Here is an 18,470-nt window from a genome sequence, read left to right as displayed (position 1 = left end):
AGACATGGACATACACCTCCATAAATCTTCGTCCGCAAAGCCAAGCCAAAGAAAGAAAGAAGAAAGGTAATATACAAACTAGAGGACATGGGTTTAGGGTAAAAAAAAAAGTGCAGGGGGAACATGAGGAGAATTCTTCACAGTCTGTGGTGTGAATATAACCATGTAACCATATAACCATATAACCACTTACAGCACAGAACAGGCCAGTTCGGCCCTCCTAGTCCATGCCGTAACAAATTCCCACCCTCCTAGTCCCACTGACCAGCACCCGGTCCATACCCCTCCAGTCCTCTCCTATCCATGTAACTATCTAGTCTTTCCTTAAATGTAACCAATGATCCCGCCTCAACTACATCTGCCGGAAGCTCATTCCACATCCCTACCACCCTTTGCGTAAAGAAATTTCCCCTCATGTTCCCCTTATAATTTTCCCCCTTCAATCTTAAACCATGCCCTCTAGTTTGAATCTCCCCCACTCTTAATTGAAAAAGCCTATCCACATTTACTCTGTCTGTCCCTTTTAAAATCTTAAATACCTCTATCAAGTCCCCCCTCAATCTTCTACGTTCCAGAGAAAAAAGCCCCAGTCTGCACAACCTTTCCCTGTAACTCAAACCTTGAAATCCTGTCAACATTCTTGTGAACCTTCTCTGTACTCTCTCTCTATTTTGTTTATATCTTTCCTATAATTTGGTGACCAAAACTGTACACAGTACTCCAAATTTGGCCTCACCAATGCCTTGTACAATTTCATTATAACCTCCCTACTCTTGAATTCAATACTCCGATTTATGAAGGCCAACATTCCAAATGCCTTCTTCACCACACCATCTACCTGAGTATCAGCCTTGAGGGTACTATTTACCATCACTCCTAAATCCCTTTGTTGCTCTGCACATCTCAATAGCCTACCATTTAATGCATATGACCTATTTAGATTTGCCTTTCCAAAATGTAACACCTCACACTTATCTGTATTAAATTCCATCAGCCATTTCTCAGCCCACACTTCCAGCCTTCCTAAATCACCTTTTAATCTACAGTAATCTTCCTCACTGTCCACAACACCACCAATCTTTGTATCATCCGCAAACTTGCTTATCCAATTCTCCACTTGAATGAACTGCCAGATGAAGGGGTGAATGTGGGCTCAATTTTAACATTTAAGAAGAATTTGGAGAGGTACATGGATGGGATAGGTATGGAGGGCTATGGACTGTGTGCAGGTCAGTGGGACTAGGCAAAAAAATGGTTCGGCACAAACTAGAAGAGGCGAAGGAGCCTGTTTCTATGCTGTAGTGTTCTATGTTTCTGTGGAGGTTAATCCTGTGTCTGTAAAAATGTCATGAAGAAAAACAGAGTTAAAGGGGAAGCCAAAGATTGATTCTTGAGTGGTTCTACATTAATTGGATGCAGCAGCAGGAGAATCTGTGGTTGTTACATTTGGACAACTAGGTGAAACCACAGAAAGGGTGTCAGTGCAGATAGAAAATAAGAAGAGCTTACAAGAAAAGATGGAAATAATTACTGAAATGTTAAATGGAGAATTCTAAAAGAATGAAAATTGATCAGAGACAAGAGGATGTCATTCACGACTGCTCAGATAATTATTGGTATTGTGAGTAGAAAAGAACTCCATTGAAAGGATTCAAGCAGGAATTGTTGACAGAGATGGACACAGTGCTGGGAGTTCTTCTGAACTGAAAGGGCATAGATGAGTATTTTGAAAGAACAGACGAGCTGACAATGAGGTTTATAGAGTGTCAGTATGATTTTTTAAAAACACTACAGAATTATCAAAAAGTTATTAATAGTTTCAGCAGATGGCAGAGAACATGTGTTCGAGGAATAGACCATTCCCTATCTCCTCAGGAGTTCAGCTAGAATTATTTAATGGTACACTGAATGTATATAATTGGCTGCAATTTGTAGATGCTGAATTATACTAAAGGAATCAAAAATTATGCACATTTTATGGCACTGCCCAGATCCCACAACCATGTAACAAAGTTAATAATGTCAGTTTAAAAGAAAAGATTCAAGTTAGATGAAACAAAACAAAGTTCAAAGATAAAGTATGAGGAGATTGCCAGCTTCACAAGTAGATGATGTGAGGAGAAATGGACGATGATAAGAATAAAGCAGAAACAGTCTCTTACTCAGAGGTTATATAAAAAGAAGTTGCTTGCTCCTTGAAAATGACAGAGGAAGCTGGGAGGGGATTCAAGGTGGTGATTCTTCTCATTGGGAAAAGATGCCGTCAGTTTCCTTAGTTTTTGAGATGACTTTCATTAAGAGAATTTGCCCAAGAATAGCAAAATTAAGGAGGACACAAAATAGCTGAGCCAAACATAATGTTGAAGGATTGGACCAGATGTGTGCTACGTTTCCTTGAATCTGCAGTTATCGGTTTGAAGGAAGCTGGGTACAAGATTGACAAAGGAGAATTTGGAAATGACCATGATTTTATCAGTTGGATAATATCACATTCAAAACGAAACAAAGCTTTATCTAGGAAAATGGTCAATCAGTTGCAATTTTTACCATGCAATTTTTCAAACATGTTATTTGTCTTCAACAATACACCTCATCCATGTCCAGCAAGAATACAGCAACAAAAAAAATAGCTACTGATATTTACCATCGCCCGGGTCAACAATCTCCACAGTTGCAATCTCCGGAAATTCCAGAACAGCCATTACTGGCTCTGACAGTTCAATCTGGAATGTTTCAGACTGTTCGTATTCATTATCTGTCAAAATCAGTACTCTCCAAGTTGCAGTGGATTGACCTGGATTGAACTGCACCTGCTTTTGGGATTTTCCCCTGAAATCTTTATCCTTCTCAGCTGTGCCATCTTTTGTACCAATGCCTGTCAAAAGAGTACAAAGAACAGCTGGTCAATATCCAAATAAATTTGGCATATTTTCCTCCAATACTGGTAAAACTGATGGGTGAATTCTTAGTTTGCATAATTTTAGTGCACAATTATAGCAAACAATGGGCTTGTCAAGTTTATTATCATTCAATTATACAAGTACAAACCAACAAAACAGCATTCTCTGGTCCTCGTGCAAAACATTCAGACACACAACCAGACATAACACATATGGACAAAACAGTACATATGCAGGACAAGTATTCAGAAATATAAATAAATAAATATTGTTTCATAAATATGACAGTCTCCGATGGTTAGTGTGAGAAGATACTTTGGTTGTTCAGCATTCTCACTGCCAGTGGGAAGCTGTTTCTCAGCCAGGCGGTGCTGGCTCAGATACTCGTGTATCTCCTTCCCAAGGGGAGTAGCTGATAGATACAGATACAGTGTGCAGGGGGAAAGAGTCCTCAATGATTTTGCGTGCACTGTTCAGACAACAATCCCAGTAGTTGGGGGGGAGGGGGGGAGGGGGGGAGAAGAGAGAGAGAGAGAGAGAGAGAGAGAGAGAGAGAGAGAGAGAGAGAGAGAGAGAGAAAAACTCCAGTTATACTCTCTGCCATTTTTATAGTCCTATGGATTGACCTCAATCCATTTCTCTGTAGCAACTGTATCACACGGTGATGTAGCCGGCCAGGATGCTATCGATAGAATCTCTGTAGAAGGTTGACATGATGGTTGCCGGTAGCTTTGCCTGCTTCACTCTTCTCAAAAAGTGCAGTAGCTGCTGGGCCTTCCTGACAGTGAGGAAAAATGTTATGTGTCCACGATAGGTCACTAGTTAAGTGGACTCCAAGGAACATGATGCTCTCTACTTTCTATGTAATGGAGGGTGGTCATTTCTGGTTCTCTTCAAGTCCACGATCATTTTTTTGGGGTGACACAGTTGGTGTAACAGTTAACGCAATGCCATTACAGTGCCAGCGATTGGGACCCGTGTTGGAATCCCGCGCTGTCGGTAAGGAGTTTGTTCGCTCTCCTGTGACTGAGTGGGTTTTCCTCAGGGCTCCAGTTTCCTCTCACTGTTTGAAACATACCAGGGGATGTAGGTTAATTGGATGCAAATTGGGAGGCACAGACAACGTGGGCTAAAATGGCCTGTATGTCTAAATTTAAAAATAAAAATTTAAATAAATTTCCTTCATCTTGTCCACATTGAGACTCAAGTTGTTATTCTCACACCATAACACAAGATTTCCTATCTCTTCTCTGCACAGTATAGGAAATACCAAACTTTCTTGAAACTATCTGTATTTTATGCTCGTGTATGAAAACCAGAGTAAGACACTGAACTTACCTTTTAAAAATCCCACTTTTGTTTTCAAATCCCTTTGTGACCTATTCCTTTCCCAATTCTGTAATCTCTTGCACCCATCTTAGATATCTGTACTCCTGCAATACTAGTCCATTTTTCATCACTGAATTCAATTGTTCTACCAATAGTAGGTAAGTCAAAGTTCCAAGTGCCCTGCATCTCAGCCACTTTAACTTGCTTTTTCATAAAACTTACCTTAAAATCTCTCTCTTCGGGCAAAATGACAGTCACCTAGTTTGATATCTCCTTATATGAATGAGGTCGAATTTTGTTTAATAAAGCATACAAGAGACATATTTGGAATGTCTTACCATTTTCAAGACACGATGTAAATATATTGTTGCTTCAGAAGAGCTGATAAGAAAAGGTGGAATAATTACTGAAAAGTTTGATTGTGATGACACTCATTTTGGTAACAGATTAGATTATTCAACACAGAACAGGCATTTCGACCCACCATGTCTAAGCCGACCTTTTAGCCATCTTCACTAATTCCATTTGCCTGTACTAGGCTCATTCTTCCATATCTTGCCCACACCTGTCAGTCTAAATGCCTCTTAAATATAGTGATTACATCTGATTCATCATCTCTTCCAACATTAAATTTCAGATATCAATCATTCGCTATGCTTAAAAAAAAACTTGCTTCAAGTCCTCTTTAAAATTCCTTTAACCCATGTCTTCTGGTATTTGATACATCTATCATGGGAAAATATTCTGATCACACCCTACATAGGCCTCATATAATTTTATATCTCTACCTGTCATCCCTCAACCTCCTTTATTACAAGGAAAACATGTCCAGGATATCCAATCTTTCCCCACAACCAATGCAAGCAACATCCAGGTGCATCTCCTCCAAACTCTCTCCAGCAATTCTCCATCTTTCCTTTAGAATGGTGACAAGAATTGTACAGAATAATCTCAGAACGATCTAATCAGTGTTTTGTACAATTGCAACATTTGATCCCAACTCTTATATTCTATGAACTATGAAGACAACCATACAAAGGTCATTTCACCCCACTATCTACATATCTTAATTATCCTAAAAGAGTAAACATCCTTATTTTTGGTGAATGGGATTTGGGTGATGCTGACAGGTTATATTTACTGTTTACCATGAGATGCATTAAATAGAAATAATAATGGGAAATAAGGAAACGGCAAAGTAACTAAATGTGTATTTTGTATCAGTCTTCATTGTGGAAGATATTAGCAATGGGCCAGATGTCAAAGGGTATTGAGAAGGAAAGTGAGTGCAGTTAAATTTTTCAAAGGAGAAGGTGCCCAGAAAGCTGAATGGTCTAAAGGTGGATGTCTCCTGGATCAGATGGATTACATCCTCAGGTTTGAAAATAAAAAGTGTGAGATATTGTGGAGGCATTGATAATGATTTTTCAGGAATCAATATATTCTGGCATGGTCCTGGAAGACTGGAAATCACAAATGTGACCCCACTATTCAAGAAGGGAGGGAGGCAGCAGAAAGGAAATTATAGACTGGTTAACCAGTGGTTGGGAAGATGTTGGAGATAATTGAGATGGAGTAATTGGAGGCACATGACAAGATAGGTCAAAGCCAGCAGGGTTTCCTTAAAGGAAAATCTTGCTCGACAAATCTACTGGAATTCTTTCAAGTGAAAAGCAGGCTAAATATAGGAGATGCAGTGGATGTTGTGGATTTGGATTTTCAAATGGCCCTCGACAAGGTGCCACACTTGAGGCTACTTAACTAGAGCCCATGGTAATAACATGAAACATACTAGCATCGGTAGAGCATTGGCTAATTGGCAGGAAGCAAAGAGTCGGAATACATGGATCATATTCTGCTTGGCTGCCAGTTGCTAGTGGTCTTCCACTGGGGGAGGGTCGGTGTTGGGGCCACATCTTTTTATGTTGTATATCAATGATTTTGGTTATGGAATAAATGGCTTTGTTGTCAGGTTTGTAGATGATACAAAGTCAGTTGTTTGAGAAGGTAGTGTTGAGTTCAACATCAAGGAAACAGGGAGGCCACAAATGACTTAGATTAGGAGATTAAGAGAAGTGGCAAATGAAATATAATTAGAAAGTGTATGGTCGTGCAGTTTAGAAGAATTAAATAGACAGACTATTTTCTAAATGGGAAGAAATCTAAAAATTCCCAGATGAAAATGGAGCTGGGAGTTCTTGAGCAGGATACCCTGCAAGTTGAGTCAGTAGTGAAGATAAATGCAATTATTTCAATATACAAGAGCAGGGATGTGATGTTGAAACTTGATAAGGCAACTGGTGAGACCTCACTTGGAGTATTGTGGGCCCCCGAGGGCGGGAGGGCCAAAGCGAGGGCCAAAGCGAGGGCCAAAGCGAGGGCCAAAGCGAGGGCCAAAGCGAGGGCCAAAGCGAGGGCCAAAGCGAGGGCCAAAGCGAGGGCCAAAGCGAGGGCCAAAGCGAGGGCCAAAGCGAGGGCCAAAGCGAGGGCCAAAGCGAGGGCCAAAGCGAGGGCCAAAGCGAGGGCCAAAGCGAGGGCCAAAGCGAGGGCCAAAGCGAGGGCCAAAGCGAGGGCCAAAGCGAGGGCCAAAGCGAGGGCCAAAGCGAGGGCCAAAGCGAGGGCCAAAGCGAGGGCCAAAGCGAGGGCCAAAGCGAGGGCCAAAGCGAGGGCCAAAGCGAGGGCCAAAGCGAGGGCCAAAGCGAGGGCCAAAGCGAGGGCCAAAGCGAGGGCCAAAGCGAGGGCCAAAGCGAGGGCCAAAGCGAGGGCCAAAGCGAGGGCCAAAGCGAGGGCCAAAGCGAGGGCCAAAGCGAGGGCCAAAGCGAGGGCCAAAGCGAGGGCCAAAGCGAGGGCCAAAGCGAGGGCCAAAGCGAGGGCCAAAGCGAGGGCCAAAGCGAGGGCCAAAGCGAGGGCCAAAGCGAGGGCCAAAGCGAGGGCCAAAGCGAGGGCCAAAGCGAGGGCCAAAGCGAGGGCCAAAGCGAGGGCCAAAGCGAGGGCCAAAGCGAGGGCCAAAGCGAGGGCCAAAGCGAGGGCCAAAGCGAGGGCCAAAGCGAGGGCCAAAGCGAGGGCCAAAGCGAGGGCCAAAGCGAGGGCCAAAGCGAGGGCCAAAGCGAGGGCCAAAGCGAGGGCCAAAGCGAGGGCCAAAGCGAGGGCCAAAGCGAGGGCCAAAGCGAGGGCCAAAGCGAGGGCCAAAGCGAGGGCCAAAGCGAGGGCCAAAGCGAGGGCCAAAGCGAGGGCCAAAGCGAGGGCCAAAGCGAGGGCCAAAGCGAGGGCCAAAGCGAGGGCCAAAGCGAGGGCCAAAGCGAGGGCCAAAGCGAGGGCCAAAGCGAGGGACAAAGCGAGGGACAAAGCGAGGGACAAAGCGAGGGACAAAGCGAGGGACAAAGCGAGGGACAAAGCGAGGGACAAAGCGAGGGACAAAGCGAGGGACAAAGCGAGGGACAAAGCGAGGGACAAAGCGAGCGTGAGAGAAAACATGGGCATGTGTCCTATAACAAAGAATACAAATTAGCTTTGTTTAAACTAACCAATGAATATTTAACAGTTTTAAAAGTCTTATAAATGAGCTATATCTGAAGCAGTTCTCTGAAATTTTAAATGAAGATGTAGATAAACTTTGCAATGTAACCATGCAGGAATATATTAATTGTACATGCTGTCTAACAATGGGACATCCTAATACTATCCCAGCAACATGACTAACAGGTTAGCTGCAAACACATCAATCTTCAGTCATGTTAACTTTCAATCAACTTGTTCACACTAGAGCATGTAGATAAAACCTTAACCTATCTGTCCTCCATGAATACAGTTGCTAAGTATTGTTACCAGAAGCTGCAAAAGCCCCTCAGTTATTGCTTTCCCACCTACAGGTAAGGAGTGGATAGGAATAGGATCTAGAATGAGAAAAGTGTAAAATGTTGTTATGATATGTTATTCAAAAATGTAATTTTATTTCCACAATAAAGTGAATGCTTTTTTAAAGTATTAATAACATTGGTAAATGTTAAATCGCCCAGAGCCTGTATTGTATTGTCAGTGAAAGCTTGGCAGGAAAGAAACAGATTAGGAGAGCTAATAAGCCTAATAGCATTTTCTCAACATGCAAGCAGATGAAAGTGAAATCTGTGCCAAGCTGTGGAATATGATAGTTCATCCTCATGGCTTCTTGGCTTTGTCTATACTTGGAAACCCTCCATACAACCTTTGGATTAAACGCACCTCTCTGCTAAAACTGGTAAGAAATCATTTATTTTTTTCTGGGCTTTTGAGTCTTTTACACACTGGATATTAAACAAAATGCAGCATTTGGTTTGCACAAATATTTAAGCAAATTTTTCCTGATAACTAAAGTATGGTTCATTCAACTTACATCTAGATATATTCTGTATTTTGGAGCAAGAAATAAAATAAATATTAGAATGATGCTCAAGATTACTGCATAAAATTTAAAATATTTTTTTCTTTGCAAATGCAATGGAATTATAATAAATGAACAGAGCTGCACTGAAAAGATTTAAACACTTTAGGCAAATAATTGTTGCCAATGAGATCTTTAGTTTCTTCATTCACAAAAAGTAAGAAATGAATATATATTTTAATTATGATTTACTGAAGCAAAATGACTCTTGCAACTTAAGCTGCAAGTTTGGTGAGTAGGATCTTGATACATGCTTTTCCTATATTGAGCAGAAATCAGAGAAAATGTTACATTTGTCTAGACCGTCTTCTAGCAACTTGTTTTAACATCGAATGATTTTTTTAAATTACAATGAAAAGGCTTTAAGGAAATTTCAATAAGTATAATTTAAGGTAATGTCAAAGTCATCTTATTAAGAGATGATTTGATGGCAGTCATTTCTAAATGAATACTAAAGAATATTAACAAAGCACAATTCTTGATAAGGAATTTATGAAATTTGTATCTTTCTTTCAAGCTCATATTGATTGAGTTATTAGTGAATAGCTTTCATTTTCCACCACCAATAGAAATTACTTACTATAGGGATGAAAGATAGAGTATCTCAACTTCCCAGTGTTGGTGATGCGCAATTGCTCAGCAAAAGGAGATGCAAGGTGCTCCTTCCATCTGATAGCCTACAGGTCACTCTTAAGCAAGGTCTCTTTCTTTGGTCTTTGGCTTGGCTTCGCGGACGAAGATTTATGGAGGGGGTAAAAAGTCCACGTCAGCTGCAGGCTCGTTTGTGGCTGACCAGTCCGATGCGGGACAGGCAGACACGATTGCAGCGGTTGCAAGGGAAAATTGGTTGGTTGGGGTTGGGTGTTGGGTTTTTCCTCCTTTGCCTTTTGTCAGTGAGGTGGGCTCTGCGGTCTTCTTCAAAGTCTGAGGAGTTCATGTGCAATGAGGGCAGACCGACGTTCAGGTCGGTGGCTATCAGTCTTGTCTAGCATGGTTCTGATGTTCCAGCATGCTAGCTTGAGTTTGTGAGCATCTTTTGAGGGGGAGGACGTGGAGGGGGAGGACGTGGAGGGGGAGGACGTGGAGGGGGAGGACGTGGAGGGGGAGGACGTGGAGGGGGAGGACGTGGAGGGGGAGGACGTGGAGGGGGAGGACGTGGAGGGGGAGGACGTGGAGGGGGAGGACGTGGAGGGGGAGGACGTGGAGGGGGAGGACGTGGAGGGGGAGGACGTGGAGGGGGAGGACGTGGAGGGGGAGGACGTGGAGGGGGAGGACGTGGAGGGGGAGGACGTGGAGGGGGAGGACGTGGAGGGGGAGGACGTGGAGGGGGAGGACGTGGAGGGGGAGGACGTGGAGGGGGAGGACGTGGAGGGGGAGGACGTGGAGGGGGAGGACGTGGAGGGGGAGGACGTGGAGGGGGAGGACGTGGAGGGGGAGGACGTGGAGGGGGAGGACGTGGAGGGGGAGGACGTGGAGGGGGAGGACGTGGAGGGGGAGGACGTGGAGGGGGAGGACGTGGAGGGGGAGGACGTGGAGGGGGAGGACGTGGAGGGGGAGGACGTGGAGGGGGAGGACGTGGAGGGGGAGGACGTGGAGGGGGAGGACGTGGAGGGGGAGGACGTGGAGGGGGAGGACGTGGAGGGGGAGGACGTGGAGGGGGAGGACGTGGAGGGGGAGGACGTGGAGGGGGAGGACGTGGAGGGGGAGGACGTGGAGGGGGAGGACGTGGAGGGGGAGGACGTGGAGGGGGAGGACGTGGAGGGGGAGGACGTGGAGGGGGAGGACGTGGACCTGTCCTCGGGCCTGCGCAAAGGAGCTTTTAGGTGGAGTGCAGTGCGCGCAGTACTGGCCCCACCCTTTACACCCATGGTTCGTGTGCCGTGGCCAAGCAAGCTGGGACGTGGCAGCGAGGTCCTTGGGTCGTAGGTTTTATATCGGAGTGGCCTTCTCCTATGCAGGTTTCTTACCCGGGCTGGAGGGGCCTGCCTCCCCTCCTAGGTCGGTCCATACTGCCCGGACCGGGGCCGAGGCCGCCGCAGTTCACCCTGTGCAAGGTACGGTACCTGTTTAGCCTCCCAAATAGGTCACGTTGCAGTTGGTGAATAGTTTTCACAAGCAGATTCTACAAATTGGATTTTATGGTTGTAAAACTAAAAACTCTGGGCAGATGAGTCTGCTGATCTATTGCCAGAGTTACCTATCCAGTATAGACACTACAACCGAAGAAGGTTTCCACTTCAGTATCTTTCCCTTGTATAATCATGAACTCAACATCAACTACGGTCTCAGCTCAAAGATGGTGCCTTCACCAAAGAACATGGGAGGCAACAACTACAATTTGGAGGATCAGAGATCGTGACAGATGGAGAAATATGATCGCCCATGCTGAATGGCAAGGCATCTGAATGACGAATGATCTTAATTTCAAGTATGCACCTAAGTTTTACTAAGGCAATTAAAGCCTGGATCAAAATAAAATGCTCAAGTCTGACAGCACCAAGTTTGATATTGCCAGTGTCCTCTGGAGATATCAAATAGTTGTCAACTTTTGAGTAAATAAACAAACACAAGAAAAACAAGCAGGGAGAAGTTGTACCCTCAACAGAAGCCTGTTGAGTAAAATCTTCATGTTGAGAAGTTCAGAACTGTTCTGAACAAAGATGTTTTTCTTCATCTTAGTTCTCAATAACAAACTTTTTAATACCATACCACTAGGTCAGAAGTTGTTGCCTCATCATTAATCAATTTCCTCTAATATCCAGTGTTTGTCTCACATCACATAATAATCCCATCTTTCTACAATCAACCTACGGAGACGTACATATCAAACAGTTTGTTGCCTTCAGTCAGGTGCTGTGTTTAGAAGGTAAATGCAGGCAAATAATACAATCAAATGCAACTCTGCAACAGTTTCCAATCACTGAATGATACCTTACCAACAAATGAAGTTTCCCCAAGATAGCCTCGGCGCTTCAGTGTAATCTCCAAAAATTTAGAATTTTCATCGATTAGATAGTATTCCTTCTCCAGAGAAATCCAAGCCCAATTTAAACGGAAAAGTTGATTCTTCAATTTATTGCCGCCTGCAGTATAAATTTGGAGAGAACAATTTAAATATGTAGCATGCAAACAATAATAATTTTATAAAAGATAAGTGAATATGCATGATCTATCTTTTGCATTTATTGTCTCTTTTGCATTCAAGTTATTCTAGATACAACTCTTGCAATAAAACTAGGTTTGCCAAATCAAGTTCAATTTCACTTATCAGCTAATTGTACAAGTGCAGCCTGACGAACCAGCGTTCTCCAGTCCTCGGTGCAAAACCCTGGAAACACAAATACCAACGATATATATGTACAGCATAGATCAACAAAGATTAAAATAAATAAATATTATTGTTAAATAAATAGTAGTCATGGAAGGTTTGTCAGAGTCTGTTTCATCAGCCGTTCAGCTGCTTTACGACCCAAGTTTCTTAGCCTGGTAATTCTAGCTCTGATACTCTTATCTCTCTTTCCTGACAGGAGTAGCTGGAGGATTCTGCATGTGAGGTGGGAGGGGTCTTCACTGATTGTGCGACTCATGTTTAGACAACAATCCTGGTAGATCACATCAACTGGTGGAAATCCTACCACTTTACTCAATTTTTACATGAGCTATGAAATAAAGTGACATGACCAAGGATGAACTTCCATTTGTATATTTTAGCTGTATCTAAACAATACATTTTTTGTGTGTGCATGTCTATACAAATAAGGAAACTGCTCTAGGTCCGTGAATTTTCTTGGTTTAGAAATGAAACAATTTCTGCAGCACATTGAGATTCCAACTATTGAGTTGGTGGACAGTCATACAATTTGGTATTGCTTTCCTATACTCAGATTTTGAATGAATCCTTTCCAATTGGTCAATGTATGTAAACTTCAAAAATGATTCTAATTTCAAATGAAGCTATGGATCTGATTTTACTTAGTTACGCAGATTATTTAGACACCATTTAGTTCCAACTTTGATGCGTTTCAACACGTTATTAACTGTAATTATGGATATGCAACTCTGTACTTAGCTTTGTACTCTGGGGAAGTTGATAGCCTTCAACCAAGTTTATTCAGGTAGTTGGATCACCGTCAAATAGCCATCATAGACTTAAATCTATTTGAGCTCTGAATCTCAGTGAATGATTTAAAAAAAAATTCTGACAAAGGTTAATAGACATGAAACATTGACTTCTCCCTGCCCTATTGAGATTTTCATGCATTTTTTGTTTTTGTTTCTGAATCTCTCATAATTCTCCATCCATATTTACAGTCTCCATAGACACATGGCAGCTATAACGTGAGTGACGCTGACTGACCTGCTGAGCATTTCCAGCATCATCAGTTTATACATTTTTGATATAACATTCATCCTTTGAATGAAACTTGGATTCGTAAGTTGACAATGAATTTAGTTTTCTTAAAAACTCATGTTGATCTATTTACTATTACAGACCAAGATAAGCTTCCAAATTCCAACTATGCTCACTGTGATTAACAAGCCTCCAGTACTTTCTCTCCGCTAGCGTAAAAACTATTTACATTTAATTTAGAGAGGGCAGCACGGTTGGCATCGTGGTTTCAACAACGCCTGTGATCAGGACTAGTGTTCGAATCCCACACTGTCTGTAAGGAATTTGTACGTTCTCCCCGTGTCTGCACGGGTATTCCCTGGAGATTCAGATATTCTCCCATCATTCAAAACTTACTGGGGGTGTAGGTTAATTGGGTATAAATTGGGCAGCAGGGACTTGTAGGTCAAAATGGTCTATTACTGTGCTAAATGTCTAAATTTAAAATCTGAAAGATACAACATGGCAACAGGCTCTTCTGAGCTGCCAAAATCATGCAACGAGGCCAATTAACCTACTAAACCCATACATCTTCAGAATGTGGGAGGAAACTGGTCAACCCAGAGAAAATCCACATGGACTAGGAGAGAAAGAACAGACAAGGGCAGATTTGAACCTGGACCACTGGTACCGTAATAATATGGTGCTAACCGCTATGCTAACCTGCAATAGTATGGTAATAATGCACTTTGCTAAATAGTGCCACACTTTATTCAGAATCTCTTAGTTGGCACCAATCACAGAGATTCTCTTTGTTTTCTCCTCCCCTCTCCATGAGTTCACAGTTCAGAGCAGAAAGTAAGGTTCAATTGTCTGGCATCAAATCTTATGACATATATGACCTACCCAACAGAACAGACTACTGAATAATTAGGACTTTAACTTTGGATAAGTTGGTCTACAAGAGGAAGATGAATTTGATTCCTTTATCCTTTCAGTGGATTGGCAGAATTTTGAAAAGCTATATCCAACATTATCTGCAATGTCTTGAGGTGTTTGGAAGCTTGTACCCATATAGAAATTTTCACATTGGTATTTCATGCAAGATGAAAGCAACCATATAAACTGCAGCTTTTGAAATCCCAAAGCTGGCTCATATACTTAAATAATTTTAAGCTCATTTTATCTCATACTTCAATCAAAGAAGAATACAAAATGATATGGATGTGCTTTGTGGATTTTCCCTCAAGCACTTTAACTGTTAAAGTAAAATACAACATGATTTAATATGTTTACTATGCCATTTACACACAGAAAACCATACACACTAGACAGAAACAGAACTAATACTGTTGACCTTACCCTCAAAATTTAAAATAAACTTCATCTGATTCATTGCTCCTTACATCTCACTTGTGACAGGTCAGATGACATAGGGTTTGTGAAGGGACAAAACGTATTGGTGCAAAATGTATACGACAATGAAAGTCACAGACTAACCCAATGATTAATCCTCAACAAGCCTCTAATTTTGTGAAATATACAAACAAGCCACACTTGGCAGACATCCAAGTGAATTTCAAAATTATAATTTAACCAGAAGTTTGGATAAAAGACCAACAACAATTGGATTTAAATTAATTAGAATTGGTTCACATGTGAAGTTTTTAAATTGGAAGTTTCAATTAAACACTCTCCAGGCCATGGTGAGAATAGAAATATCAAGTTCCATTTTATTTATCATACAACCCAATGAAACAGCTGTCAACAGCGCAGGACAGTGCAAATGCACACGTTTCACACATCCATGCAGACAATATGTATACCCAATACATGTGTACATATTAAAATAAAAATGATCAGGGGTGCAGTGTTGCCAGAGTTCACTGGAGCGCCACTCTGGTACCTCATCACTCCAGGCAGGGGTGGCCCCCTCCCCCCACTGAGCACTATTCTGGACATACAAGGTACCCCCATTCTGCTCTTCACTCTCAATGATACAACACCAAATACAACATGGCGGCAACCAAGGTTAGACTTCCTTGCCACCGTTTTTAATGAGCTCCGACACCTAAAAAACTGTACCCCTTAATATTATTAATAAATAGTAGCGTCTCAGAGAGTTGTTTTAACAGTCAAAATTCATTCAGCAATCTCACTGCCTGCGGGAAGAAGCTATTCTTCAGCTTGGTGGTTCTGATACTTGCTGCTGTACAACTGTTTAAACCTACCATTTTTTAAGCAAAATTGGAACTATACATTGTACTTGTTAATAAAAAATTACTAAAGTATTATTGTACTACAGATTCGCAAGAATAGGGAATTGGAACATTAGAAATGAAACCATTCATAGAGATGTGCTTGACTGAAACTTTATCATAATAAGTATTATAACAACAGCTTGTTATCTCCCTTTGTGAAAGAAATTTCTCTCTTGTTTGCTAAATAGTCATTTCAACATAATAATTGATTGAATAGGAGGTACTGAAAATTTACAGATTATGAGAAAACAATGAGCTTCTGGTTGAACTCAGAAGGTCATGCAGCACGGTTGGCCAATGTTTCGGGTCGGTGACTTAATAGAGGTATATAAAGAGGCAGTGATAGAGTGCACATACAAAATCTTATCCCCAGGGCAAAAGTGTCACACACAAGAGGATGTGTTTATGGAGTTGGGGAGGTAGTTTAAGGGCGATGTGTGTTACAAATATTTTACAGAGCATGTGATAAGTGCTTGGAAGGGTGAAATAGTGGAAGTAGTGTGGCGGTCCACAATTGCGGAGATCGGGCCGGCACACCGCGCGGCAGCAGTCGCGGACAGAGATCGCTAAAGCGACTCCCAGGACAACGAACCAGCGGGGGTAGAAGCTGGGGCAGTATCAGACCAACAGCCCTAAAATGGCGTTGGTCAAGCTGCTCAGCTAACTCAGCAGAAACAGGTTAGGGAAGAAGGGCATTCATATGCATGGATGTTCCCACCCACTACTGTTATTCTTATGGATGACTAAATCAATCAGCAAAAACGCAATAGTAGCGTTTAAGAAGCTCCGAGACAGATACATGAATATGAAAGGGATGGAGCAAGCATAGAAAAGTGGTCCTGTTCCTATGCGTTTCTGTTCTAAAGTCCATGGCCTAGTTACCTTTTATTGAGATGCGCTGACTTTGGAGAGGGTTCAAAGGAGGTTGACTAAGGACGATTCAGAGAATGAAAATGGTTATCACATGAAGAGCATTTGACAGCTCTCGGCTTGTACACATTTGAATTTAGGAGAATGGGAGGATCTCGTTGAAATATTTTGAATGTTGGACAGAGTAGATGTAAAAAAGTTTGTTTCCATGGTGGGAGATTCTAGGACAAGAGGGCATAACTTCAGGATTGAAGGGCTTCCACTTAGAACAGAAATGCGTAGGAATTTCTTCAGCCAGTGGGTGGTAAATCCATGGAATTTGTTGCCACAGGGGGTTTTGGAGGCCAGGTCATTGGGTGTACTTAAGACAGGGAATCATAGGTTCTTGATTAGCCAGGACATTAAAAGTAATGGGGAGAAGGCTGAGTGGTAAAAGGGATCAGCTCATGATTAAGCGCAGGGCACACTTGATGGGCTGAATAGTCAATTTCTCCTCATGTCTTATGGATATCATTTCCACCACAGATCCTGCCTGACCCACTAATTTCCCCCAGCAGCTCATGATTTACTCAAGATTCTAGCTTTCATGTTTCTCTAGGTTACAGGTTATGTTGGAAATAATCTTTCATCTCATTCTCATTTGATCTATGTTACAAAATTAAAATAATTTGCAAATCACAAAATTTAATAGCACTAAAACCCATTTAATCAAGTTTGTCTATTAAGTTTAAATTTATTTGTCAAAAAACACCTAGTAAAATGAGAAGGGTCTTCTCTAATATCTCCTCCCTGATAAAGTGCTTGAACACTTTTCCTGAATTAACAAGTATGTTATAGGGGAGAAAATACATTACAACTTTTAAATACAATTATACTCATTCCATTTAATTTAATATTAAGTATTAGATGGCTGAGATATTGTAATTTTATTGGTACATACTGGTTTTTGACCATCCTCTGATGGTAAAATATAAAATTCTGCGTAGCCACTCTTTTCTATTACAATCTTCCATTTATGTTTCTCTAATCAATTGGTAAGAGGTAAAATTCTATATTTGCAAGCAAAGTGAAGGTAGCTTATTTCCCACTAAAAGTATAACTTCTTAGAGCTTCAATTATTGTCAACTAGGAGAATGGAATTCAAGGTTAAAAAAGACTTGTATTGCAGCAAAACTTCTCTAATTAAAAAAAAAAGCCTTAGAGAACAGAAAACAAACTAAATTCATCTCCTGATGTCATGGATGTTGAATACAGCCCAGGATGGTTTCAAAATTCTGCATTAATTAAAGTTAGTGAAGGATGAAGCTATTTAAGACATGTCAGAATATTATGACACAAAGCAACCTTGTGGCAATAAACAGAAAATAAGACAAGACAGTCTTTCGGTACAGACTGCTGATGGCTAAATGCAGTCCTGACCAAGCTGAGAACAAGTACAACCACACTGAGTGGACAGCAAGGTCAAAGAAATGCAAGTTCTAATAAGAGATAAACAGGCTGACTTTGGTTTTGTCAGTTTTGAGATGGAGAATTGATTAAAAAAAAAATAATAATAGAGGAGAACACAAATTGCTGGGTGAACTCAGCAGGTCGGTCAGCATCCATGGAAGGCAATAGATGGACAACATTATGGGCTTCATTGCCTTCCATGGATGCTGCCTGATTGACAGAGTTCCTCTAGTATTTGTGTTGCTCTAGTTTTCCAGCATCTGCAGTCTTATTTGTTTACTTTTGATTTATTGACAACTTCTTGGAGAAAAGGCTTCAGTAGAGGGCTACAATTCCTATGGAAATTAAATTGGAAATAGTAAAGACAGCTGCATAAGTGTAATGGCATCAGATGTAAATGTCAGCATCTTTTAAAATGTCATTGCCTAAACACTCAATTCAATTAATTCTTAGTTGAATGATCAGTAGAAGAAAGCAATGAGGGAGAAAATAAACAGGAAAACACATGGGCAGTTACATTTCCTGCACCATTTCATCATGGCTCAAAGAATCAAATTAGTACTGCTGTCCGCAGGCGAGAGCGTTCTGCTCTCCTGCCCTATACAAATAGTTTATTGAATAATGCTATTGTAAGTTTTAATTGGACCATTTCAGCATCCATTTCCAGAAATAAACTGGCTGCACAAGAACTGATGTTAAAAAAAATTCCAATGACATTTTCTACAATTAATAGTTGAATATTGTGAAAAAAGGGTAATCTGATAAGCTAATATGAACTAGATATGGCAGCCCAAAGGACAGCAGAAGAGCTATATATTGACACAATGCAGAGAAATACTTCAATGAGTGTTTTTACATATTGATGCAGCACTTTACATAAGTCAGTCTCATGCAGGACTGATTTAGCATTACAG

The 18,470-nt window shown here is 41.6% G+C and overlaps 1 protein-coding gene across 4 annotated transcripts in view; it reads right to left on the bottom strand.

Annotated features, from left to right (window-relative positions):
- Positions 1–18,470, bottom strand: part of LOC138739501 (FRAS1-related extracellular matrix protein 2-like) — a 255,570-nt gene that overhangs the window by 171,623 nt on the left and 65,477 nt on the right. For all 4 annotated transcript variants that reach the window (XR_011342293.1, XR_011342294.1, XM_069891716.1 and 1 more), the window contains exons 3-4: positions 11,583–11,729; positions 2,645–2,875 (exon numbers count right to left, since the gene is read on the bottom strand). Coding sequence is in view for 2 of the 4 variants with exons in the window: in XM_069891716.1 (XP_069747817.1) it covers positions 2,645–2,875; positions 11,583–11,729 (378 nt within the window). In the remaining 2 variants the exon portion in view is untranslated. The remainder of the gene's footprint in view (positions 1–2,644; positions 2,876–11,582; positions 11,730–18,470) is intronic.

Source organism: Narcine bancroftii, chromosome 7, assembly GCF_036971445.1.
Source record: "Narcine bancroftii isolate sNarBan1 chromosome 7, sNarBan1.hap1, whole genome shotgun sequence".
NCBI lineage: Eukaryota > Metazoa > Chordata > Chondrichthyes > Torpediniformes > Narcinidae > Narcine > Narcine bancroftii.
Note: the sequence above shows the minus strand (reverse complement) of the source record. Positions and strands in the feature narration are given on the sequence as shown.